The following is a 25,853-nucleotide window of genomic DNA, read 5'->3' as shown; positions in this document are numbered from 1 at the left end:
TGTGCAAAAGCTAAATATATACTTTCACAATCTGCTTTTTTCCCTCAACAGGAGGAAAAATAACCTGCCTGTGTCACAACAAGCTCTTTGCAATCCCTATTTTTTTCTTTTATTTAAACTTTATCCTTCAAATAGGCAAGGCATTCTCATGACTCAAAATTCACAAGGAACAAAAGCTGTGGCACCAGGTCAGCCGCAGTGACGGGGCCTCCCAGGACCCCCTCCGTAACGGATGGGACACAGCCAGTGGGTACAGCAGCCCCTGAGGACCCAGCTGGGGGCACCCCATAGTCTACTCTAGAGCTCATTCTCTGCTGGAACATGAAGGACTTCCTCACCACTTTCCATGATTGCCATTTCACAATACTCCATTGCAAAAATATTTTTAATGGTCAGACAGAGTGGAATATTCTTCTATTAGAGATTTAGGTCAACCCCAATTGTTTCCTATAAACAATCTTGAGGTGGCTGTCCTTTTACTCATGTCGTTTTCGGTACTGGGACTGTTTCCTGGGTGGATGACACAAATACTCTGACACGTTTCCAAGGTACTTCTCAACAGGACAGCAGTGCCTGACGGGACCTCGGCACCTCCCAGCACCAGCTCTGAGAATCGGCTTATTTCTCATCTGTTGCTCACTGGGTGACACAAAAGACGGCCCTGTGTTTGAGCAGTGGGACTGCGGATCTTCACTGCCAAACAGAGCACCTAGCGCTTTTATGGCTTTCTATCAGACAGCAGTTGTCTATTGTTTAGGTGTCAGAGAGCATGGGTCTGCGACACTCCCTGGCTACCCTGAGGTGGGGCGAGGGCGGGAGTCAGGGGTTCACTTTTGAGAGCCTATCTTTCAAGCCCTGTGTCAGCACCAGTATTTGCTTTCCCAGTTAATCTGCACAGCACCCCTTTTGCACCCCAAATTTGCAAGGGTTGGAGATATGAGGCTTGTAGGTGATGGTCAGTTCAAGCCCTGGTGTGTCTGCGCTCTTCCCGCGAGCTGCCTGCTGCCACCTGTGGCAGCATGCAAACTCCCTGACCCACCCCAAACCCACAGGACCTGCCTCTTTGGAGGGACGCCAGGGGACCTCCATCTTCACCCCCTCTCGGTGATTCTCAGGCACACGGCATCAGGGCTTCCGTGACCGTTTCTGCTCCTATGAACATCCCAGAGTCAGGTCTCTGCCAGGCAGGAGACCAGGGTGACTGGGAGACTAAGCGGGCTAAGGAGGCAAACGCAGCGGTGGCTTCCCCACTCTGATTCGCATGGTCTTGTTCCCCTCCCCCCCGCCCCCCAAACAAGTCACCCATTGCCTCTAAAACAACAGGCAGGAATTTCATCCCTAAGTAAATTCACGTGTCTGCAGTGCCACCCACTGGCAGAAAGGCAGCGCTAAGTGGAGCCAAGCAAGAATGAGGGGCCAGGCTCTGGGCCGCTTCTCAGAAAGATCCAAGCACTGCTTACAAGAGCAAAAAACAGAACTAACCCAGGTGTCTTTTAAGACAGTGGCTAAATTAGGGGATGGCTATGCCCACACACAGGTGACACACATGCACACACGCAGTAACATTTTACAAGGAAAGTCGGCTTGCTTCTCACATCTCTGCACGTCCGAGCCTTAGATGGCCCTGAGCCTTCTCCCGGCCACAGAGGCACTCCTGCATCTGCTGACCATGGAGCCAGGCACTGAACTCGGCGCTGGCATTCGAGGGGAGCAAGTCAGAGCGCCTCCCTCAACCTGGGTTCTGCCTGGGGGGATGGATGACAATCAGGAAACAGGGCAATGCCACACGGTGTTGGGTGCTCTGAAGACGACGGTGCAGCATGTGAGGGGTGGGCAGCTTCAGATGAGGGGGCCAGGCACCTCTCTAGAGAGGGTGCATTTGAGCTGAGACTTGAATGACAAAGTGTCAAGCAGGAGAAGGTGTGCAGGGTGTGGGAACCCGGGGCAGAGGGGCGAGGAGGGCAGACCCCACAGGGGAGCTGGAGCTGGGCTGTGCGCCAGGGGGATGCAGCAGGAACGCGGGAAAAGAGGTGACAGGGCCTGTAGGGCCAGGTGAGGAGTGGGCCAGGGCCTCTCTGGGAGGGGCAGAGGAGACACAATCGCAGACTCGCTCACTTTTTAGGCCACACATTTCAGAGTTGCACGTATTTTTAGCAGGGGCATTTGTTTTTCCTTCCAGAATCCAGAACACAGAAGGAAGGACTTGAGGCAGGAGGATACAGAGCTCCTCTCCCTGCTGTCCTGACGGATGCTCTTCACACAGACCCGCCAGAAGCCTTCAGGCCTGGCACAGGGACGCCTGGGGACTGCCTCCTGCTTGCTCTTCCCAGGCTGGAGGCCACTTGCGAATCTTAAGCTTGGTTCTCTCTGGGCTTAAAATACTAAAGGAGGGGCCAGCCCCGTGGCCGAGTGGTTAAGCTCACGCGCTCCGCTTCGGTGGCCCAGGGTTTTGTCGGTTCGGATCCTGGGCGCAGACATGGCACCGCTCATCAGGCCACGTTGAGGCAGCGTCCCATATACCACAACTAGAAGGACCCACAACTGAAAAATATAACAACCATGTTCTGGGGGGATTTGGGGACAAAAAGCAGAAAGAAAAGAAAAGATTGGCAATAGTTGTTAGCTCAGGTGCCAATCTTTAAAAAAAATACTAAAGGAAAGATTGTTTACTGGGCAGCCCCTCAGGAGTCTCACTACACTCTCATTTCATTATGATATGACCCTGTGAGAGAAGCTTTTGCTGTGACTGTGGATCCAGCTTGGGTGCAGGTGGCACAGGCTGGGACCCAGGGTGGCTCCAACTCGACTCTGAGCTGCTGTTTCCCGGGGTCTAGCAGGGCATTGGGCCCACCTCAGGAGTTCCATAAAGACTGGTGTGATCCAAAAACTCAAAATGTGGACTGACGAATATTTGCACTCAGTATGAGGATCTCTGAGCTGTAGGCATCTCTGGCTCCCAGGTGCCTCAGACACACCCCACAACTCCCTGCTTCTGGGGCTGAATGGGAGGAGCAGCCCCACACTGAGAAGCATCCAGGTGTATTCTGATTAGCATCTACCCCAAGAAGCGCCCTCTGCCATGCTCCCAAAGGTGGCTCGCACGGCACTGCCTGTTGGGCACAGGTGTCCGGGAAAACCATGGGATGGGGGCTGGGCTCCTGAGCAGCCACAGGCTTCAAGCCAGGACAGCAGCCCCAGAAGCAGAGCCAGAAAGTACAGCGCTGGGCCCTGGGCTCAAATCTCGACTCTGCCACTTACTAGCTCTTGACCTTGGGTAGTAACTTCCCTGCTCCATGTGTCAGTCTCTTTCTAAAATACAGATAAGAAATGGTACCAGTGGACTGCCGCCAGGATTCGAGGGGACAATGCATAGAGAGGAGAGGGCTGAGACGCCCCTCTCCCACAGATGTGGGTATTAGATCAGTAATCAAATGGGTCCAGAAAGGGTTAGCTCCGATTACTGTTATTATTTGAGCCGCAACTGCCCCTACACTGACTCAGGCCACCCTTGGCTGATGCCAGCTTAGAAGATGCAGTTTCGTGGGACTTTTGGAAAGCCCAATAACTTTTCTAGGCCTCCGTTTCCTCACCTGCAAAGTGTGGCTAAGGAGACGGTTGGAAAGACTGCCCAGGTCAGGAAGGCCAAGCACTCAGCATGGTCCCTGGAGCATCCTAAACGCGCATTAAACAGAAGCTCTCCACAGGAGGACAATTCCAGACACACACTTCTGGCAATCAGCAGATGGCTAATGGGAGCCTGCTATGTTCCAGGCCTTGGTCCAGATGCTAAGCATCCAGCAGGGGACCAAAAGGCAAAAGTTCTGCCCTCATGGATCTTACACTCTAGTGGGAGAAGAAGCCCAAATATAAATGAGCAAAACACACAGTGTACCAGAAGTGATAGTGCTGTGGAAAACAACAGCTGGGAGCAGTGAGGGAGCTGGTCATCAGGGAAGGCCTGAGTGGGGTCGTATTTATGCAGAGACTGGAAGGAGGTGAGGATAAGTCACGTGGATATCCAGGGAAAGAACGGCCCAGGGAGACAGAAGAGTCAGTCCAAAGGCCCTGGGGCAGGAACATCATCAGCCAGTTCAAACAGCAGCAGGAGAGCTGGTGTGGCCCAAGGGAGTGTTGAGGGGAGGGAGTAGCAGATGAAGACTTGGAGCTGGGGACAACAAGTGAGGCAGTCACAGGGACTTGTGTGGACTTGGACTTTTACCCTGCGAGAGACGGGAGTCACACTCACGGAGTGATGTGCTCTGACTTCACTTTAAAGGATCTTTCCGGCTGCTGTTAGAGAAGAGACAAGGTGGGCAGGGATAAGCAGGGAGACCTGTTAGGAGGCTGTTTAGGCAATTCAGGTGAGAAGTCACGGTGGCTTGGACCGGATGATGGTAAAGCTGGTGAGTGGCGCTCAGATTTGGAATTATCCAGAAGGTGGAGCCAATAGGATTGGATGCCAGTGTCCACAGATGCAACAGGAAGAGCAGGGTCAGTGGAGGCACTAGGTTTTGAGCCTGAGTAACTTGGGGCCAGGGAGGTCATTTACGGAGAAGGAGACTGCACGAGAAGTGGCCTGGGGGCAGGTCCAGACTGTCTTTTTGGGCCGTCAAGGTGGAAGGGCCAATTAAGGATCCAGGTGGAGTCAGCTAAGAGGCCCTAGCTGAAGACAGAACCGCGGGGCTACACTGTGCTATTAAAGCCACACACTGGATGACGCCACAAGGGGCGAGTGGATGGGGGTGCCCCCTGCCCTACCCAGAGCCCCAGCAAGGCCCCTCAGAGGCCAGCATCAGCTCCCAGCCTAGTATCCAGCCACCTAGAGCTCACAACCCCTCTCCTGAGCCTGAACTTCCAGAAGGTTACCCTGGGACCACCAGCCCAGAGGTATCTCCAAGCCAATGGGTGAAACCTGAAGCTCCTGCACCCCCAGGCTCACTCCGGGGAAGCAGTGAGGAAGAGCAGGGGCTCAGAGCACAGGTTCAAGGCCTGGATTCATGGCCCAAACCTCCACCTGCCTCCCTATGTAACCTTGGGCAAGTATGCACCCTCTCTGTGCCTCAGTTTTCTCATCTGTGCACAGGGACTAATAAAAACAGCCACCTCTGCCTGTGAGGGGTGTCACGAGGACACGAGCTAAAGCTCTCCAGAGCTCTGTGCCCTGAGTGCTCACCACACGCTGGCAGCTCCTCGGGGAGCGTCCCCACCCGGCTCCCATGCCCCTCCTCCTCCCTCACTCCCCAGTCCTGGGGCTTCTCCTTCCCAATGTCCAGCCTCTCTCACCAGGCCTGCCTTGGACTCTGTCTCTCTCAGAGGGTCTCCCCGGGGCTTGGCCCCAACCAGCCAGTCCCGTCCTCCCACCACCACAGCGCTGTCTGACCGTGGCCAGGTTGACCCCAGAACTCCAAGGGCACCCCAATAGATCCAAATTCCTGTGAAGCTGGCGAGCCCCCCTTCACAGCAAGGGCCCAGCCCAGCCCCCCAGTCTCTCCCCGTGTGGAGGGCCCCACACCCACACCCACCCAGCACACTCACCCCGGCTTGGCTCGCTCTATACACACATGCATGCACACACACTACGCCGGTGTGGAATCTTCCTCTCGCAGCACCGCAGGCGGCTAGCGAGGCCACAGGTTCAGAGGGCGCAGCGCCCTGCAGCACTGCTTCTGTGCCAGCCCCAAGATGCCCGCTGCTGCACAAGACAGAGCCTCCCCACCCCGAACCCGAGGGCTGGCTTCCCTCCTGCAGGCAGGCCTTCAGAGAAATGGCAGGGGCACGGCAGGGGATGATAAGCTGAATGCCCTGCAGCTGCCCTGAAATCCTCAATCCAGAAGGCCTGGCCCTCATCACCAGCAGCAGGTGGAGAGCTGGCACCTCCGAGGGCACTCGTGCAGGGCCTGTTGGGCTTCACAGCCAGGAAGCCGCGGAGGCAAGAGCGCCAGCGCTTGCCCACAGCCACCTGGGGGTAGCCTGGGGAGGGACCTAGGTCCAGGATGGTCTGACACCCATGATAAACTACCACCCACGCAGCAGGGATCCGTGAGGGCTGGGCTCCCAGGGCGTTCAAGAAGCTAAGACTCTTCCAGAATGGAGGGGGAGGTGCTGAAAAGGCGGCTCTGTCAGCTGAGTCTCAGTCTCTGGTGGTCCCCACCCCTCCTCGGTGGGCCGGAAACCAAGCGCCATTCCAAGGGATCTCCCATCCGGGACCGATTGTGCCAGAGATTCCAGAAGCCCCCAAGGCCCGGGGCCAAGGGAGGGGGAGGCTCCAGGCCTGGACTCCATCCAAACTCCTTTCCTGACCCAACAGTGGTACACACTGCACACAGGGGCGCCAGGCCTCCTGGGGACTGGAACCTTCCGCGTGATCTCAGCTAGGCTGGGGGAGGGGTCCGCAGGCGCTTACCCCATTCTGACTGTTACAGTGCCGGGTGCTGATGATGGCCCCCGCCTCCTCGATCATCTTCAGGATGGTTCCCCCATGGACGTTGCCGGCCACGTTGGCATCGTCTGGCCGCATGATCCTAGGCAGAGGAGAGAGAAGGAGCAGGATGAAGCCTCTGGGAAGGATGTCACTCGTGAACAGTGACAACCTGGGGAGAGGAGAAGGTGTTCCAAAGGGCTTGATGGCTCCCAGAGAAGGGAAAAGAACTTTCCACATGTTGGACAGGGTGGGGTGCTGACCTGACAGGCCAGACAAGGGGCTTCAGGGTCGTGTTTCCACGGGAGAGAGGAGGACAGAGAGGGGGCCTTTCCCCTGAAGCCACAGGCACCCACCCGCCCTTGGCGGGGAAGGGGTAATAGCAGGGACCTTTGGCAAAAGCAGTGAGGCAGCGGCACGGCTTGGAGGTTCCCTGAATGGCTGCCTCTTCAGGTCCCCAGGCCCACCAACGACCAGCAGGGCTGAATGAGCACAAGGACACAGGCTGTGACCCCTTGGATGATGGACAAATTCCCAGGACCACCACCTCGGTTGGGAGTCCCAGGGGAGTGGCTGTTCTGAGAACTGGAAACATGCCACAGCTTTGAGAAGCCGGCAGCAGGTGAAGGCCCGCTCAGTGCCTGCCCCTGGCCTGCTGAGCTCCTCAGGGGCACCCGAGGGGCCTGATTCCCTGATGCTGAGAGCTTGGAGCTCCCTAAGGGCAGGGAGAACTGAAACACAGCCCATTTCCCCAAAGAGGAAAAACCGCATCCTTGCCGTGGGCAGCCGGCAGCAGAGAAGCTCCATGAAACCCCTGGAATCCAAGCCAGCCAGCCTGGTGCTCCTGCTGTGGGCAACGCCAGCCAGCTTGGCACCTTCCCAGACAACCGTCTGGCTAGTGAAATCTGCCTGCAACGGCCTCAGGCTTGGAGACAGGTGTCACGGTTCCAGCGTGCCCGGCACCCACCTGCGGATCCCCCAGCCTGCTCCTGCCCCACTGGCTAGTGTGGCCCCCAGGACCAGCACCCCTCCACTCTGGGCCACAAAGCAGCCTCCGGGTCTAGCATTTCCTAACGGCTCCTTTCACAGCTCCGAGGATAAGCCAGACTCAGGAATCGTTCCTGCTCCCATTCTTACTAGCTGGGTGACCTGGGCAAGCTGTCAAAACTCTCATTCCTCCACTTCCTTGTCTGTAAAATGGGCACAATAATAGTACTGCCGCCCTGGCCCATGGGAGGACTGACTCACACGAGATAATGCCGATAAAAGCCCAACAGTGCCTGGCACACAGCCAATCAGATACTTGTTCATCAGTAGCATCTTCCCTCCTCTGTAAGTAGTCAGCCAACCTACTGCAGGAAGGTTAGAAGTGCCAGGAAAGAGCTGTGAGATGCCATTTCTGAGAGCAAAGGAGTACTGACATCCTGGGGTGACTGACAGCTGTCTGTACCATCGCCCATCCCCAAACATCACCCCTTCATTCCAGGGGACGTCTGGCTACAAGAATCACAGCCACGCAGGCCACTGGCTTCTCACCCTGCATCAGCTGCTCAGGGGCAACAGGCAGCGACCCAGGCAGTGACCCCAGAGCACAGGAAAGAAGCTTCACTTGGCTTCTCAAATGTTCACGTGAAAATATTTTTGAATCAACTCAAAATGGATTAAAGACTTGAACGTGAGACCTAAACCCATAAAACTCATAGAAGAAAACATAGGCGGCAAGCCCCCTGACATCAGTCTTGGCAAAGACTTTTTGGATTTGACCCCAAAAGCAAAGGCAACAGAAGCAAAAATAAACAAATGGGACTACATTAAACTAAAAAGTGTCTAAACAGCAAAGGAAACCATCAACAAAATGAAAAGGCAACCTACTGAATGGGAGAAAATATTTGCAAATCATATATCTGATATGGCATCAATATCCAAAATATATGAAGAACTCCCACAACTCAACAGCAAACAAACAAATAATTCAATGTAAAAATGGGCAGAGGAACTGAACAGACATTGTTCCAAAGAAGACATGCAGATGGCCAACAGGGACATGAAAAGGTGCTCAACATGACTAGTCATCAGTAAACGCAAATCAAAACCATAATGAGATATCACCTCACACCTGTCACAATGGCTGTTATCAAAAAGACAAGAGATGACGTGTTGGCAAAGAAAAGGGAAAAGGGATCCCTTGTGCACTGTTGGTAGGAATGGAAATTGGTGCAGCCACCATGGAAAACAGTACGGGGTTCCTCAAAAAGTTAAAAATAGAACTACTACATGATCCAGCAATTCCACTTCTGCATATATATCCAAAGGAAATGAGATAGCTCCGCCTCCATGTTCACTGCAGCATTATTCACAATAGCCAAGATATGGAAGCAACCTAAGCATCCATCAACAGATAAATGGATTAAAAAAACGTGTACATAAACAATGGAATATTATTCAGCCATAAGAAAGAAGGAAATCCTGCCATTTGCAACAACATAGATGGACCTTGAGGGTGCTATGCTAAGTGAAATAAGTCAAATAGAGAAAGATAAGTACTTTATGATCTCACTTATACATGGAATCTAAAAAACCCAAACTCAGATACAGAAAACAGATTGGTGGTTGCCAGAGATGGCGGGTGGGAGTGGGAGAAATGGGTGAAGGGGGTCAAAAGGTACAAACTTCCAGGTATAAAATAAATAAGTCCTGGGGATGTAACGTACAGCATGGTGACTAAAGTTAACAATATCATATCATATATTTGAAAGCTCGAAGACAGTAGATCTTAAAAATTCTCATCCCAAGATAAATTTAACCAAGGAAGTGAAAGATCTATACAACAAAAACTACAAGACCCTCTTGAAAGAAATGGACGACGACATAAGGAGATGGAAAGACATTCCATGCACATGGATTGGAAGAATAAACATAGTTAAAATGTTCGTTCTACCTAAAGCAATCTACAGATTCAACGCTATCCCAATCAGAATTCCAATGTCATTCTTTACAGAAATTGAACAAAGAATCCTAAAATTCATATGGGGCAACAAAAGACCTCGAATTGCTAAAGCAATCCTGAGAAAGAAGAACAAAGCTGGAGGCATCACAATCCCTGACTTCAAAACATACTACAAAGCTACAGTAATCAAAACAGCATGGTACTGGTACAAAAACAGGTGCACAGATCAATGGAACAGAATTGAAAGCCCAGAAATAAAAGCACACATCTATGGACAGCTTATCTTTGACAAAGGAGCTGAGGGCCTACAATGGAGGAAAGAAAGTCTCCTCAACAAATGGTGCTGGGAAAACTGGACAGCCACATGTGAAAGAATGAAAATCAACTATTCTTTTTCACCATTTACTATAATAAACTCAAAATGGATCAAAGACCTAAAGATTAGGCCTGAAACAATAAGTCTTCTAGAAGAGAATATTGGCAGTACACTCTTTGACATCAGCTTCAAAAGAATCTTTTCGGACACCATAACCCCTCACATGAGGGAAACAATAGAAAGAATAAACAAATGGGACTTCATGAGACTAAAGAGCTTCTTCAAGGCAAGGGAAAACAGGATTGAAACAAAAAAACAGCCCACTAATTGGGAAAAAATATTCACAAGTTATTTATCCGACAAAGGGTTAATCTCCATAACATACAAAGAACTCACACAACTCAACAACAAAAAATCAAACAACCCAATTACAAAATGGGCAGGGGACATGAACAGACATTTCTCCAAAGAAGATACACGGATGGCCAATAGACACATGAAAAGATGCTCATCATCACTAATCATCAGGGAAATGCAAATGAAAACTACACTAAGATATCACCTTACACCTGTTAGAATGGCAAAAATATCCAAAACCAAGAACGACAAATGTTGGAGAGGTTGTGGAGGAAAGGGAACCCTCATACACTATTGGTGGGAATGCAAACTGGTGCAGCCACTATGGAAAACAGTATGGAGATTCCTCAAAAAGTTAAGAATAGAAATACCTTATGACCCAGCCATCCCACTACTGGGTATCTATCCTAAGAACCTGAAATCAGCAATTCCAGAAGTTCCATGCACCCCTATGTTCATCGCAGCATTATTCACAATAGCCAAGTCATGGAACCAACCTCAGTGCCCAGCAACTGATGACTGGATAAAGAAGATGTGGTATATGTATACAATGGAATATTACTCAGCCATAAAAAAGGACAAAGTTGTCCCATTCACAACATCATGGACAGACCTTGAGGGTATTATGTTGAGTGAAATAAGCCAGACAGAGAAGGACGAACTCTGTATGACTCCACTCATAGGTGGTAGTTAACATATGGACAAAGAGAACTGATTGGTGGTTGCCAGGGGAAGGGGGGGTGGGGGTAGGGCACTAGGGTGAAGTGGTGCACCTACAACATGACTAATAATGACGTACAACTGTAACTTCACAAGGATGTTAACTTTCATAACTTTAATAAAAAAAAATAGGCAAGATTAAAAAAAAAAAATTCTCATCCCAAGAAAGAAAACTGTAACTATGTGAAGGATGGATGTTAACCAAGTTTACTGTGGTAATCATTTGGCAAGATATACATATATCATATCACCATGTTGTACACCTAAAACTAATATAACGTCACAAGTCAGTTATACCTCAACAAAACCAGAAAAATTAAATAAAATAATTAAAAATTTAAAAAACACATTTTTGAGTCTTAAAAATTCAAACTTATACTATTATTTTGAGTTATTAAGTTTGAGTTACAAGGTAGCCAATTTAAATAACAAAACTACTGTATCAACCTCTTTCCTTTGTATTTGCTTTCAATTTAGTAAAGAAGGGCGGATGGGCCATTCCACGCACAGGCCTGCCCTCCTGTATGCACAGGTGCCCTGCGGAGGCTGCCATGGGGCAGGGGCTGGACACGGAGAGTAGAGCCCCTGGGTTTCACAGGGTGAGGAGACTTTCCTAGGAGCACCAGAGCTACCTCTGGGGGAGCCGGGTTTACCCCTCGCTCTGCCTGTCTGTAAAGTAAGGCTGTCCAGGTCAGGCTGGCTTGCAGAAATGCAGCAAGGCTGGGGGAGAAGTGCAGACAGAGGGCCCAGGGGGACAAGGAAGTGCTTACATCCGGAGTGGCACTGAGGAAGGAAGTGATAAGCAGGCAGCCTTTGAGACAGCAGACCAGGGGACAGTGCCTGAGGCCTGAGGCAAAGCCTGGAGCCATCCTGCAACACTGGGAATTCCCAGGGACTGCACCATCAACATCCCACTGCCCTGGGGACCCTGGGCACTTGGGAGTAAATGCCAGGAGCTCCACACCGCAGGCTCTTCAGCCGGAAAGCTCACTGGGATGCTGGCCATGCCCCACCCGTCCTGGTCACCCTGGGTCCTGCACCAAGGACTGTCCTATCTCCCCAGGCCAGCTGGTGCACAGTACAGGCACAAACCTACCCCCCAGGACCTGATCCTGACTGAGCACTCTAGTTACCGCAGATGCAGGTGGGCCAGAGCCCAGCTCACGCAGCCCTTCCCAGTGGTCCAATCAGCAGCCTTCCCCAAAGCTCCACCTCGGATTCCTCGCCACGCCCCTCACCGCCAGCTGACTACGGGGCCCTGTGGGAATTTGAGGGCAGGATGCCAAGGCTTCTGCATTTTCAAGAGAAGCTGGAGATCCAGAGTTTAATGCGAAATCTCCTGATACTTGAATGGGAGCAGCGCCTAAGTAAAATGTGTTTCAATACCACACAGGCCAGCTCAGGCGGGGAGAACAGGTGGCGAGCCTAACCCAGTCCTGCATGGACCGTTTGCGACCCATTCTCTCCCCAACCTCTCTCCCCACCTCCATCCAGGTCCACCTGCACTTCCTCCCCCTCCTCGGACCAGAAACTTCAGGGAAAGGTGGAAGGTCACCCAGGAACCCTTCCTGCATCCCCCAGTGTCCTCCTAGGTCCTCTCAGCTGACCAGCAGTGTTGCTGCGTTCCCTCACCAGGCCCACATCCTCCACTCTCCCTGCCCTCCCAGCCAAGCAGCGGCTGACTGACTCTTATCTGGAATGTCACTGTGTCACCCTCCCCTTCTATTCCAGCTGCTCCTGCCCCAGACCACAGGATGAAGAGGCCAGGCGGGGGCCCAAGGCTCACCAAAGTGGACACTCGCCCCCACTTCCCCTCTGGCGCAGACGCCAGGCTGCTGACAAGAGCTCTCACGAGGCCAGGCAAACACAGTTCAAGGGGTCACTCCCAGAAGGAGTGGCCACTCCACTTGGACTCTGGGAATACTTCCCAGAAGAACTGACACCTGGGCCCAGTCCTGGAAAGCTAGCAAGGCTGATCCTGAGGGCAGGGGGCAGGGAAATGTTCCAGGGAAGGGGGGCATCTCAGAGGAGGGCCCCAAGGCCAGGAGAGCTCGGTGAGTCTAGAAACAGAAGGCAATCCCCCAAAGCTGGCCAGTGGCCCATGAGGGGCAGAGAAGAGATGGGCTGGAGGATACAGCCAGGAGCTTGTCACACAGGCCCGGGGCTAGAGACACAGTCTGGGCTTGTCCTCAGGGCTGGGGCAGCCTCGGGAGACACTAGAGCAGGGCTGGCATGTGGGGAAGTCACTCTCAGGCTCGGGGTGGAGAGCAGGCTTCTAGACTTGTCTTTTGCCTGCCAGACCTAACTCACAGCTTAGCCCACTGCCCCAAGAGCTACCTTCTTCAGCAGAAATCTAGTCGACACTCCCCTGCTCGACCCTCCAGGGCCCCTCCAATCCGCAGAATAAAGGTTCAACTCCCTAGGGAGGCACTGGAAGCCCTCAGGGATCTGGAACGTTTCCGCCTCATCTCCCACTGCCCTGCAGGGCTCAAACCAGTGCTGTGGGCCAGGCACCCCTGGACCACCCCACCGTCCTGCCTGTCCCCATCTGTCCCAGCAACATCCGAGCTGGCCTCTGTGAAGGGGGGACTCCTCTGTGAAGGGGGAACCTAAGCGGCTATCACCTTCCAGAGGGCGATGTGGCATTATCCATCAAAGCTCCCAGCACACGGCATGCTCTGACGCAGCAATTCCACTGGCAGGAACTCACCCTATGGCTGCTTCCACGCATGGTCAAACCAAGTGTGTTCAAAGTTACTCACTGTAAAGCTGTTTACAATGCAGACGACTGGCCATGTCCCCAACAACCACCAAAAAGGGACTAGTTAGATTAAGTCACATCCACACAACGCGATAGTGCGCGGCCTCAAGCCAGAGGGAGGAACACTCTCCGAGATGCACTGTTAGGTGAAAAGACGCAATGCACAGGATGACAGGGACCAGGTGACTATGCCTGCAGGGCCAGCACAGACCACCTCTAGAGTGAGGCATGGAGAACAGGAAGCTTCTGCCGCCCCTGGAGAAGGGAACTAGTGACTGGAGTTGGAGGGAATTTGCACTGAGAGGCCTCAAGCCTCTGGAATTTAAAACCATGTCAAGCTGTCCAAATAAATCAATGGTCTTTAAAATTTCTTCAAAGCACAGCTCACATGTGCGTCCTCAGCAAGGTCTTCCCTGATCTCATCACATCAGGGCCACCACCCGCTGGACCGGCAGCACTCAGCCCCCAGTGATGAGGATGATTATAATTTTTTCTGACTTCTGTTTGAAATATTGTTGAGTTTTGATTTCTCAGATTTAAGGAAATCTTTTCTCTTATGCTAACTATGACTTACAGCAATTTGGTGAAATTATACCTTTATGAGCAGAACTGAAACATTTATCTTTTTCTCCCTACCTGATCCCTCCAGAATTTGGAAACTTAGTGAGTGAGTACGGTTATTTCTAGTTATTTGCATAAGTTCACTAAGAATCTGTTCTCCTTATAACAGGACACATTGGTTATATTACCAAGGCTTTGACTGGAATGTCACATTTGAGAAACATATAGGCTTGGATATGACAATACTGCCTTTCAGGACAAACACTAGACTTTCTGGAAATAAAGCCACTTCGAAATATTGGCCTGGTACCTTATTTACAGAGAAAGATTCCAGCAATCTTACCTAAGGAAGCTTGCTTATCTGGCAGGTGCAAGGAACCTCAGAATATTTTGAGGGATCTCTAGAAGAGAGGAGTCCACCCAAATCTGTAGGTACTGCAGGCAAAATCTGATGGCAAGTCCTTGGCTTGGCTTTTCTGGCCTCCAGAGGCCTTTACAGTTCAATCTGAGATTCCTCATAAAAAAATTCCAGCAAAGCAGATTTAAAAGAGCCTGTATAATCAATTGCTATTCTTGCTGCACTTATGTAAATAATTGAACCAAGTTTTATTGAAACTACACTTATTTTGCAAACCAGTTAGTCTTAATTTGGCTATCTTGTAAAAATGAGGGTGATTTTCGAGAGAAAAATTATGTTTCAGTAGAAGCTATAGTACACATTCATGCATATTAGATTCTAGCTCTTTTCTTCCACAAGATTCATCTATTACTAATCATAATGTCTCCTTGTGGCCATCCGTCTCTGACACCTGGGAGTTCCCTGGCCACAATCAAACCTTTTCCTTCAATACTACTGCCCAAATACTAACTAGATTTGCCTTGTCACAGGTGGATCATAAACAACAAGTTCCAAAGGTAAATCCCCAACTTATCGATACACACAGGATGGACTATATCAAATTTGGGACAAATATATCTGGCTCACTCCTACTAGTGGTCAACTCAATCAAAAGGCCACTCTATGTTGGGGTGAATTTAACTAAGGAAGTGAAAGACCTATACAATGAAAATTACAAGGCTTTTTTGAAAGAAATAGATGATGACATAAAGAGATGGAAAGACATCCCATGTACATGGATTGGAAGAATGAACATAGTTAAAATGTCCATTCTACCTAAGCAATCTACAGATTCAATGCCATCCCAATCAGAATCCCAAGGACATTCTTTACAGAAATTGAACAAAGAATCCTAAACTTCATATGGGGCAACAAAAGACCCCGAATTACTAAAGCAATCCTGAGAAAGAAGAACAAAACTGGAGGCATCACAATCCCTGACTTCAAAACATACTACAAAGCTACAGTAATCAAAACAGCATGGTACTGGTACAAAAACAGGTGCACAGATCAATGGAACAGAATTGAAAGCCCAGAAATAAAACTACACATCTAGGGACAGCTAATCTTCGACAAAGGAGCTGAGGGCCTACAATGGAGAAAAGAAAGTCTTTTCAACAAATGGTGCTGGGAAAACTGGAAAGTCACATGTAAAAGAATGAAAATTGACCATTCCTTTTTACCATTCACCAAAATAAACTCAAAATGGATCAAAGACCTAAAGGTGAGACCTGAAACCATAAGGCTTCTAGAAGAAAATGTAGGCAGTATACTCTTTGACATCAGTATTAAAAGGATCTTTTCGGACACCATGTCTTCCCAGAGAAGGGAAACAATAGAAAGAATAAACAAATGGGACTTCATCAGACTATAAGAGCTTCTTCAAGGTAAATGAAAACAGGATTGAAACAATAAAACAACCCACTAACTGGGAAACAAATATTTGCAAGTCATACATCCGACAAAGGCTTAATATCCATAATATACAAAGAACTCACATAACTCAACAACAAAAAATCAAACAACCCGATCAAAAAATGGGCTGGAGACATGAACAGACATTTCTCCAAAGAAGATATACTGATGGCCAATAGGCACATGAAAAGATGCTCATCATCGCTGATCATCAGGGAAATGCAAATCAAAACTACACTAAGATATCACCTTACACCCGTTAGAATGACAAAAATATCTAAAACTAATAGCAACAAATGTTGGAGAGGTTTCGGAGAAAAAGGAACCATCATACACTGCTGGTGGGAATGCAAACTGGTGCAGCCACTATGGAAAACAGTGTGGAGATTCCTCAAAAAATTAAAAATAGAACTACCATACGACCCAGCCATCCCACTACTGGGTATCTATCCAAAGAGCTTGAAGTCAGCAATCCCAAAAGTCCTATGTACCCCAATGTTCATTGCAGCATTATTTACAATAGCCAAGACATGGAAGCAACCTAAGTGCCCATCAACAGACGAATGGATAAAGAAGATGTGGTATATATATACAATGGACTACTACTCAGCCGTAAAAAAGAACAAAATCGTTCCATTTGCAACAACATGGATGGACCTTGAGGGAATTATGTTAAGTGAAATAAGCCAGATAGAGAAGGACAATCTCTGTATGACTCCACTCATATGAGGAATTTAAAAATGTAGACAAAGAGAACAGATTAGCGGCTACCAGGGGAAAGGTGGGGTGGGGGGTGGGCACAAAGGGTGAAGGGTTGCACCTACAACACGACTCAAAAACAATAATGTACAACTGAAATTTCACAAGATTGTAACTTACCATTAACTCAATAAAAAATTTGAAAAAAAAAAGCCACTCTATGTTGGGAACAAACCAATCACACCTGTGATATGTGGCCTAATAGCACCCAACCTATGGCAAAAATTCCCCGTTATATGTGTTCTCATATCATAGCCTTAAGAAATACTGATTGGTTTGGGACTGACTGGGATAGACGGCCCAGTGTACATTGGTTAGCCCCTAATGGCACTCAGTGGCAATGTGGCTCCAACTTACAGCTTTGGCTACCACCTCGATGGATTGGAGGATGCACCCTAGGCTTCGTCTGGATGAAGGTAGAACTACATTTACTATATCTCCTCCTGCTAATTTACCCAACCTGCAACAGCGCTGGACCCACTCTGTCTTCCACTGGTATGACCACCTTGCCTCAATTTTCCTTCCCCAATTAGGAATCAAAAGTGTCATGTGGCACATGGAAGCTCTAAACAGATTTACTATGAAGGCATTAAATGATACACAACATAGCCTTTCACTGCTCGATTTAGAAGTATCCCAAATGCATAAGGCAGTCCTCCAAAACCGAATGGTACTGGGTGTTTTGACTGCGGCAGAGGGGGGCACTTGTGCCATTATAAAAACTGAATGTTGTGTTTATATTCCTGACTACCATCAAAATATCTCTGGCTTCCTATCTGATATGAGCCACCAAATTAAATCCATGTCTGACCCTACCCTATCCCTAAATGATTGGTTGAACTCTTGGTCAGGACCAGGTCTCTGGACTACGATCAAACCTTTATTCATTGGGTTAATCATATTGCTTGTATTTCTTATTATAATTTGTTGACTATTTCGTTGTTTGTCTTCCGCATGTCAACAAAGTTTCACCTCGTGGACCACCTCTCGTCAAATGATTCTCTCATCTCCAGAGGATCTGCACACCTTGTCAGCCTTGGACTCCAGGGGCACAACCTTCCGTTCCGCTGAGCCTCCTACTTGTACCCCTAAGGTCCCATTTAGGGACAGCTCTACGACCTTGTACAGCCGGAAGTAGTTACAGAAGACTGACCATCGTCCATATCCCCAAAATATTTCGGGGCCAAATGGGTTTGGGGGGGTTATGATGAGGATTATTTTGGGCTGTTTACTTTTGAAAACTGCAGACAGGGAAGGAGGCTCTGAGGAGTGGAATTTGCTTGCCCTTTGATGAGAGACATTGCATTTGTGAAGGAAGTCTCCATCTGTGGGGGTGTCTCCCACTTTGCACCAGGAGGAAGCGGGGATGACCTTATCTCTAGAAACTCTTAATGGGGAAGGCAAGGACTTAAGTTGTTTACTGTCTGGTGACCTCATGTAACTGACCCCCCCACCACCACCATCTTCCTTTGTCTTTAGCTGAAAACAATATTTAAGGTGGTGGCTTCTGCCATTTACTTAATCCGGTTTGATTCTTGTCCAAAAGTTATAGGACCACCCAATAACCAGACCCCACCTGCCCTGATACCATTTTAACAACTTTTTTTACATATTCTTTCCTTTGTCTTGTAAAGAGATAACTCACATACCTATGCCTTAAATTTAGCCCTACTCTCAACCCATGTTTGCAGCAGCGGCAGTGGCAGCGGCAGCTCCTCCTGCCCGTCGGTCCTGTCCCCATGCAGCAGCTCCTCCTGCCCATGGGTCCTGTCCCCATGCTATTCCACACTATTCTCTGAATAAAAGAACACTACTGCCAGACCTTGAGGGTCCAAGAAATCTTTCTTTCGACGACTCGGCTTACCGACCCCACATCACCAGGACCACCCTGAAGTTGCAGCATTCTGAGCCCAGCCCTGCCCCACGCTGGACAGCACCCGAGGGGTAGGAGGGAGGCAGGGGAACGGAGTGGGAGATGCCATTCCAGGAAGGAGAGGATGGGCAACAGCCTGAGAGGCCGGGAGGAGCCACCTCTGTTCCCCACTGTGAGGGCTGGCCCTGTCCCTCTGCTCCCCAGGGTGCTCCCAAGGCCGAGCCAGTGCAGGCCACACACAGAGCCTTTGTACTGGGTTGAAAGAGATCTGTTCTAGCCCTAACCCCTGGAACCTGCGAATGTGACCTCATTTGGAAATAGGGTCTTTGCAAATGTAATCAAGTTAAGAGGGGGTCATTAGGCTGGGCCCTATTCCAACATGACTGGTGTCCTCAGAAGAAGAGGAAGACGTGGAGGCACAAGGGAAGAAGCCCATCTGGCCACAGAGGCAGAGACTGGAGTGACACATCTACAAATCAAGAAACACAAGATCTGCCCGCCACCTTCCCCAGAGCCTGTGGAGGGTGAGCAGCCTGCCAGCACCGGGATCAAGGCTTGCGACCTCCAGACTGTGAAGGCATACATTTTTGCTGCTTTAAGCCACCCAGTTTGTGGTCATTTGTTATGGCAACCCCAGAAAACTCATACAGGCTGTGTCCCCTGCAGCCCCTGCCCCAGGGACTTTGCTCCACCCCCACAAGGCAGCAGTAGGTGGCATGGAGCTCCACAGGGCCTGTGGCATTGGCTACAGCCTGAGCCTAGCTCAGCTCCTGCTCCCCAAGCGCGGCCAGCCCAGGCCAGGCTCCCACATGGCCCTTATGGCAGCTCCACAGGAGCTGACCCCTGCCCGCCCGTCCCAGAGCCCCCCAGCAGGGGGCCAGCATCTCAGACTGACAGGAAAATGCCAGTGCTAAAATTAACACACTGCTGTGTGAGTTCCCTGGTAACTAGGGGTGGGGGGGATTGTTTCCTTTATCCAACAAGAAAGCTAAAATATCTGGAGTAGAAGGGGGCAGCACCAAACACAGCCAGGTTTCCACGATGGACAAAGTTCACTCACAGAGGAGTCCCCCCTTCAAAGAGAGGCAGAACCCCTGAGCCTGCTGCTGCGGTCCAGGCCAGGGCCCTCAGAGGGCAACCAGCTCTAAGGACACCTCACAGATTGTGCTGGAAGCTCCCTGGGCCTGTCCTTTCTGAATTAGGCTCAAACCAGAGAGGCAACTACAGGAACACAGCCAGGACTGAGGCTTTTGGACAGAACTCCCTCCCTCCCTCCTTCCGGAGCTGCAGGTGGCAGTCATCAGTCGTGGTGATGCAGCACAGGCCTGGGGCCTGCAGCTGCTCCTGAGTTTCCTTTGTGCTCAGCACAGGGAGCAGCGCCTTGGCAAGGAGTATCAAGGAGGCAGGATATGAACTGGGGTATGAAGGACAGGCAGGGAGGAGACAAGGACCAGGGGTCGCCATTCCTGGCAGAAAAGGAGCTGTGGGGCTTACCTCTGGGCAGGTATGTGCCAGAAGGACCACATGGCTAGGGGGCTGGTTCACATCAGGCAGCCTTGACCATGGGGCCCGGAAGGCCAGGGTCAGGCACACATGAACACCCCATGTTTCTATGGGGGACTCTGCCGAACAGAAGTCCAAGTGGCACTGCTTATCCTCTCTAATTTGCTGCCTGAGAAGGTTCTGGCAAAGTTCCTTCAACCCTCAGAGACTCTATTACATTCCCCAGAAGAGGCAGGGGCTCAAGATAATGGCTGGGCCAAGAACCTGGGGCCCTGGAGCAGCACAGGGGAATGAACCAGGAGAAGAAGGCTCCACGTGCAGCCCGCCGACCAGCACCACTGATCCCAAGAACTCATAATGCTTCGGGGCTGAGGCAGGAGAGAAGCTCAGCAGCGCTTGGCCCAACCGCAGAAAATCAGCTGGTAAGAGAAAGAGAAGCACCAGGAGCAGCAAACTAGAAAGAAAAGCGATTGCCATCATCCCAGGGGCTCAAGCAGGGTGGGAGAGTGCTGAGCCCAGCTGCCTGATTCTTCCAAGCACCCATGATCTGACCCTGCCAGGAGGCCAGGTGGTCACTCGGAGGCTGGACCTCCTGTCTGGGCTTTGGTTAACCACCTAATGTCCAGGGCCAGCAAGAACTGGGCCAGGCACGGGCTCCCCGTCCATATGAAGCTAGCCAGTCTGCTGGACACAGGGGCCCCCACACGGGGGGCCCACGACCTGTGGTACCTGCTCAGCTGGGAAGCCATGCCGGCTGGGCTGTCCCAGGTGCAGAGAGAGGCAAGGGAGGCCGCTGCAGCCAAGTCACCCATTTTTGCCACGGAAAGCACCATCCCAACTCCCCGCCACGTCGGGTCTCGTGGGGAGCACCCTGGCTTCCTGGACTGCCCGATCTAACCAGGAAGAGGCTGCCTCACCAATCCGAGGAGTCTACCAAAAGCTGGTTGTCATAGAAACCTCGCTTTGCAAATAATTACAGTGGAGAAGTAAGTCTGCGAGCCCTTCCGCTGCTGGGCTGTGAGATCAAGAAGTCACAGGTGCCGTCTCTGTGAAGCCTCTGGGAGACCACCAGAGAGGGCAAATGCCCACCCCAGTCTTTCTCCAGGATCTCAGCAAAAGACCCCACTGCACACCTTCCAGAGCTTCCTGAGATCCAGACAAGAGAGGAGGGTCACGGGCCAGAGAGAGGGGTCTCATCAGATGCAGAGCCCCTGCATCCTGCTCTGAGGAACTGGCATCTGAGACCTGTCCCCAAGGCCACCTCCCTGAGCTCTAGGGGCCAGGTGAGCCACTGGAAGGGAAGTGGATGGGCAGTGCAGCCAGCTCGGCCAGCCTCAGCTCTCCTCTGGCTGATACCCCGACCCCACCACCACACAGACCTTCCTCCTCCCCTCTCAGGTGTGCGGGCTGCCAGGAGAGCCCCCAGGTCCCCTCCAGGTAAACAATCAGAGTGGGCCCGTGCAGATGCGATGGCCACGGCCCTGGAAGAGCCTGGACGTGTTATGACTATGACTGTGCCCCTATGCCATCCCCACACAGGGCTACTTTCTCGGGAATCCTGCAGCCAGTAGTGAAGCCGAAACTCCCCAGCCAGCACACCGGGTGCAGAACAGCCTCTGTCAATCAGGCCAGGTTATGAACGTAGGAGCCCACCTGCGGGCCACTCTAGGGCATCCTTCTTAAAAACACTTGCCCTGGCTTAGCTCGTGGGCACTGATCCACCTCGCCCGTAGGCCAAGTCTGGCAGGCTCTGTGATCAAGAGGAAAAGTTAGGGCAGAGCGCTGATTAGGTTTAGTCAAACACCGCCCGCCACGCTCCCTCAAACAGACCCCTTATCAAATGCCAGATCACTCCCGCCTCCTTGAAACAGCCAGGTGTCCTGGAGCCCTTCCTAAAATAGAGGTAAACTATTACTAAGAGTACAAGTGCCACTGCCACAAGTCTTCCCACTTTTACCCAAAAAGAGAGAGAAAGAAAATTCCAGACTGACCACACCACAGCACTGAGTTCCCAGCTAAGCAGGAAGCGGCAAAATTGTGCTCAGCTCTGCCAGCCCAGGAAGCTTAGTCCCCGGAGGCCCGGCCCTTCTGAAGGGGTGAGGGGGCCCGCCGCCCACACCCCAAATGTCCACCTGGAACTGAGTCTGGGCCGAAAACCTTCCCAAAGAGCCTTCCCACCCATGCGGCCGGACAGGCCAGGATGACAGATCTCCCTCAGCCCCTCAGCTTCCCCCACGGCTCTTCATCCTCAGAAGAAATGACTCCATTTGCCAGCAGCCAAGGACTGTTCCCATAGGGCAGGGCCTGGGGTCATTCTGCTCAGCAGGCCGGGCACAGAGCAAAGTTCCATGAATATGTGTCAAGTTGGAGGGCGACAGAAACCCCTACCCTGCCTACACTTGCCTGGCGCCCTGGGTCCCCTCAGGTCAGCTGGGTGCTCAGGACCTTTGCACACCTGGCGAGCGGTAAGTCTAGGGTAACAGCCCACCCCTTCCTCCTGCCCTCTCTGCCCAGAAGCCTGGCCCCGCTCTCCTCCTGTGGACCAAGAGGCCAGAAGTGCTTTCCACATACCACTCAGGACTGTGGACCACCACAACGGGTTCTGAGAGCCCCCCAGGAGGGCTGCGTGCCGGGTCTGGTCAAGTCCATCTCTCACCTGCAGGTCAGGGGGCCCACTCCAGCCATAGGGCGTTCCAGAGCCACATCTCGAGACACTTCGTTTCTTCCCACCCCAGTACACACAACCAGGGTTGCCCCCAGACTCCCCAACCCCCAGCCATCCCAGAGTTTTCTCACAGTCCCAACTCACAGCTTGGCCTCCTCCCTAAGACAGGCCTCATCAGCTCCCTTCCTGAAGACTTTTAGGGACACTCCTCGCCGAAGCACGAGCATGGTCTCCACAGCCTCCACTGGTCCCTCCCGAAGCTGCAGCCAGATGGACTCAAAGAAGGGGCCTCGGGCCTGATGCTGTGCCCTTTGGACTTGGGCCCCTCCCTCCACGCAGGCATTGCCGCCTCCCTAAGCAACCCTGGCTTCTCTCTCCTCTTGGCCCCAACCCTGGGCATGCTGGGCACACCACCCACCCCAGATAAGGGGCAGCCACCGCATCACTGCAAATATGCGTGTACCCATGACCTTTTAATTTTTTTCTTATTTATTTTTTTAATTGAGCTAACAGTGGTTTATAGCATTATGTAAATTTCAGGTGGACATCACTATATTTCAGTTTCTGTGTAGATCACATCATGTTCACACCCAAACACTAACTACCATCCCTCACCACACATGTGCCCAGTCACCCCTTTCGCCCTCCTCCCTCCCTCCCTCCTTCCGCTTTGGTAACCACCAATCTAATCTCTGTATCTATGTATTTGTTTGTTGTTGTTGTTCTTCTTCCCATGACCTTTTTAAATCCCTTAAAATCACAGGAAATCGGAAAGGAAAGAGATCTTGGAAAATTCTTGGTTCAGACCCCAACTTCTACCCATGAGGAAAGCAGGAACGGAGAAGTGAGGAGGACTGCCCCAGGCTCACATCGGTTAGACTCAATGACAAAGGGCCCCACACAGCAGAGGTGGTATCCTGGGAAGGAAGGCCAGCCAGAGGGAGAAGCATCGTCCTGCACACTGTAAAGATCTACTGTCCTTGCCATCAAAACATCAACTAGGTGACGCACTGAACGTAATTAAAATGACTCACATAAAAACAAGAGAACCGAGCAAAACTTGCCTCACTAGGTTCTTTTTTTTTTTTCCCCTTCTTTTTCTCCCCAAGGCCCCCCAGTCCATAGTTGTATATTCCAGTTGTAGCTCCCTCCAGCTGTGCTGTGTGGGATGCCACCCCAGCATGGCTTGATGAGCGGTGCCATGTCTGCACGCAGGATCTGAACCAGTGAAACCCCAGGCAGCCAAAGCGGAATGCGCGAACCTAACCTCTCGGCCACGGGGCCAGCCCCCAGGTTCTTTTTAAGTTATAGAAAGTTAAAATACCACAAGACTGGCTTAAGGATGAAACAGTCCTCATTGCAGCAAAACAAAGAAATCTGGAAACCAATACGCAGCTGGATAAGAACTTTCTAATAAGTCAATCCTTGGAGGGGTGAGGATTTACACGGCATTTGATGCTGATGATTTGATACAGGACAGTAACATGCAGAAAAATAAACTGAAACCCATGGCTGACATAACACTATCTACAGAAAAGCTTTTAAACAAATCACAGAAGTTAAGACCAAAATGAAATTAACCTCTTGTTTTCATCATTAGAGGGAAGGCATTTTTCAGATTTGGAATGATCCAATAAATGACAGGTTGGGTCAATTACTTAAAACCTGGATAGAGATAAGACTTAAACCAGTGGAACTAAGATAAAAAAAAATTAGAGAAACAGAATGGGACAGGGGAGAATCTGCAAGAAATGATGCAATAAAGTGAAATACCTAAACTCTATCCACACTTCCATCAGATCAGTAAGGACTGGACCAGGCCTCCATAGATATGCTGACTCAAGCCATTAACAGATCCTTCCACAAAGAGGAATCATTTGTTGTCAGACAGCTCAGTCTTATGAGTAAATAATTTCAAAGTGAAATAGCCATGAGGTGCTATTTCCCATCTATTAAATTAACCAAGAACCATTTTAAATGATAAAACCAGATGTCTGGAAATGTTCATAGCAACATTATTCATAATAGCTAAAAGGTGGAAACAGCCCAGATGTGTCCAACAAGGATGAATGGACAAATAAAACATGGTCTATCTATATAATGGAATATTATTTGACCATAAAAAAGAACAAAGTACTGATACACACTAAAATGTGGATGAACCTTGAAAATATATGCCAAGTGAAAGAAGTCAGACAAAAAAGGCCACAGATTGTAAGATCCCATTGATATAGAATGTCCAGAACAGGCAAACCCATAGAGACAGAAAGTAGACTGTGGTTGCCAGGGATGGGGGAGGGGGAACAGCCAGAGACTGCTATTGGGTGCAGGATTTATTTCAGGGGTGAAGAAAATGCTCTGGAATTAAATAGCAATGATGGTTGCATAACCTTGTAAACATAGCAAAAAACACTGAATCGTACACTCTAAATGAGCGAACGAATTCTGTGGTATCCGAACTGTATCACAATAAAGCTGCTATAAAAAACAAATGGGGGCTGGCCCCGTGGCCGAGTGGTTAAGTTCGCACGCTCTGCTGCAGGCGGCCCAGTGTTTCGTTAGTTCGAATCCTGGGCGCGGACATGGCACTGCTCATCAAACCACGCTGAGGCAGCATCCCACATGCCACAACTAGAAAGAACCCACAATGAAGAATATACAACTATGTACTGGGGGGCTTTGGGGAGAAAAAGGAAAAAAATTTAAAGAAAATCTTTAAAAAAAAAACAAAAAAAACAAATGGATGCTGTAAGTCGTGGGGAAACAGGCCCACCCCTCCTGCCTTTCGAACCGGTTTTGTCAGAGAGCCCACAAAACACTCACTCCTGCCCAGGAAAGTGCTCCCAAAACGTGGCCTGAAGAAAACCACATACAGCTGGACAGCAGCCTGCAGCTGCAGTGTTTCCAATACTAAGTAAACAAAGCAGAGCGGGCTCAGGGGGTGGGAACACCCTAAAACACAAACGAGGTTGTGTTTGGTATCTATTTTTCTGGGGGAAATGGCCACCATTTTTTTCAGTTTTCAAAGGTGTCTGGAATCTGACAAAGGTCAAGAGACGGCAGCACCCCTCCATCCATCTCTCCCACACCTGACCAAGGAGCAGATGGACCACCTGAGTCACCAAGGACTAGAGGCAAGAAAAAAGGCAGGAAACGAGAG

General features: G+C 50.5%; 1 protein-coding gene across 7 annotated transcripts in view; it reads right to left on the bottom strand.

Annotated features, from left to right (window-relative positions):
- The window catches only part of ACOT7 (acyl-CoA thioesterase 7), a 120,615-nt gene that overhangs the window by 70,600 nt on the left and 24,162 nt on the right, over positions 1-25,853 (bottom strand). For 6 of the 7 annotated variants that reach the window (XR_006527405.2, XM_014862040.3, XM_044769564.2 and 3 more), the window contains one exon: positions 6,404-6,521. Coding sequence is in view for 6 of the 7 variants with exons in the window: in XM_014862040.3 (XP_014717526.1) it covers positions 6,404-6,521 (118 nt within the window). In the remaining variant the exon portion in view is untranslated. Of the gene's footprint in view, positions 1-6,403; positions 6,522-20,757; positions 20,793-25,853 lie in introns of those variants that run through there. The other variant, XM_070511237.1, reaches the window with a different exon arrangement.

This window comes from Equus asinus, chromosome 5 (genome assembly GCF_041296235.1).
Source record: "Equus asinus isolate D_3611 breed Donkey chromosome 5, EquAss-T2T_v2, whole genome shotgun sequence".
NCBI classification, from domain to species: Eukaryota; Metazoa; Chordata; class Mammalia; order Perissodactyla; family Equidae; genus Equus; species Equus asinus.
Note: the sequence above shows the minus strand (reverse complement) of the source record. Positions and strands in the feature narration are given on the sequence as shown.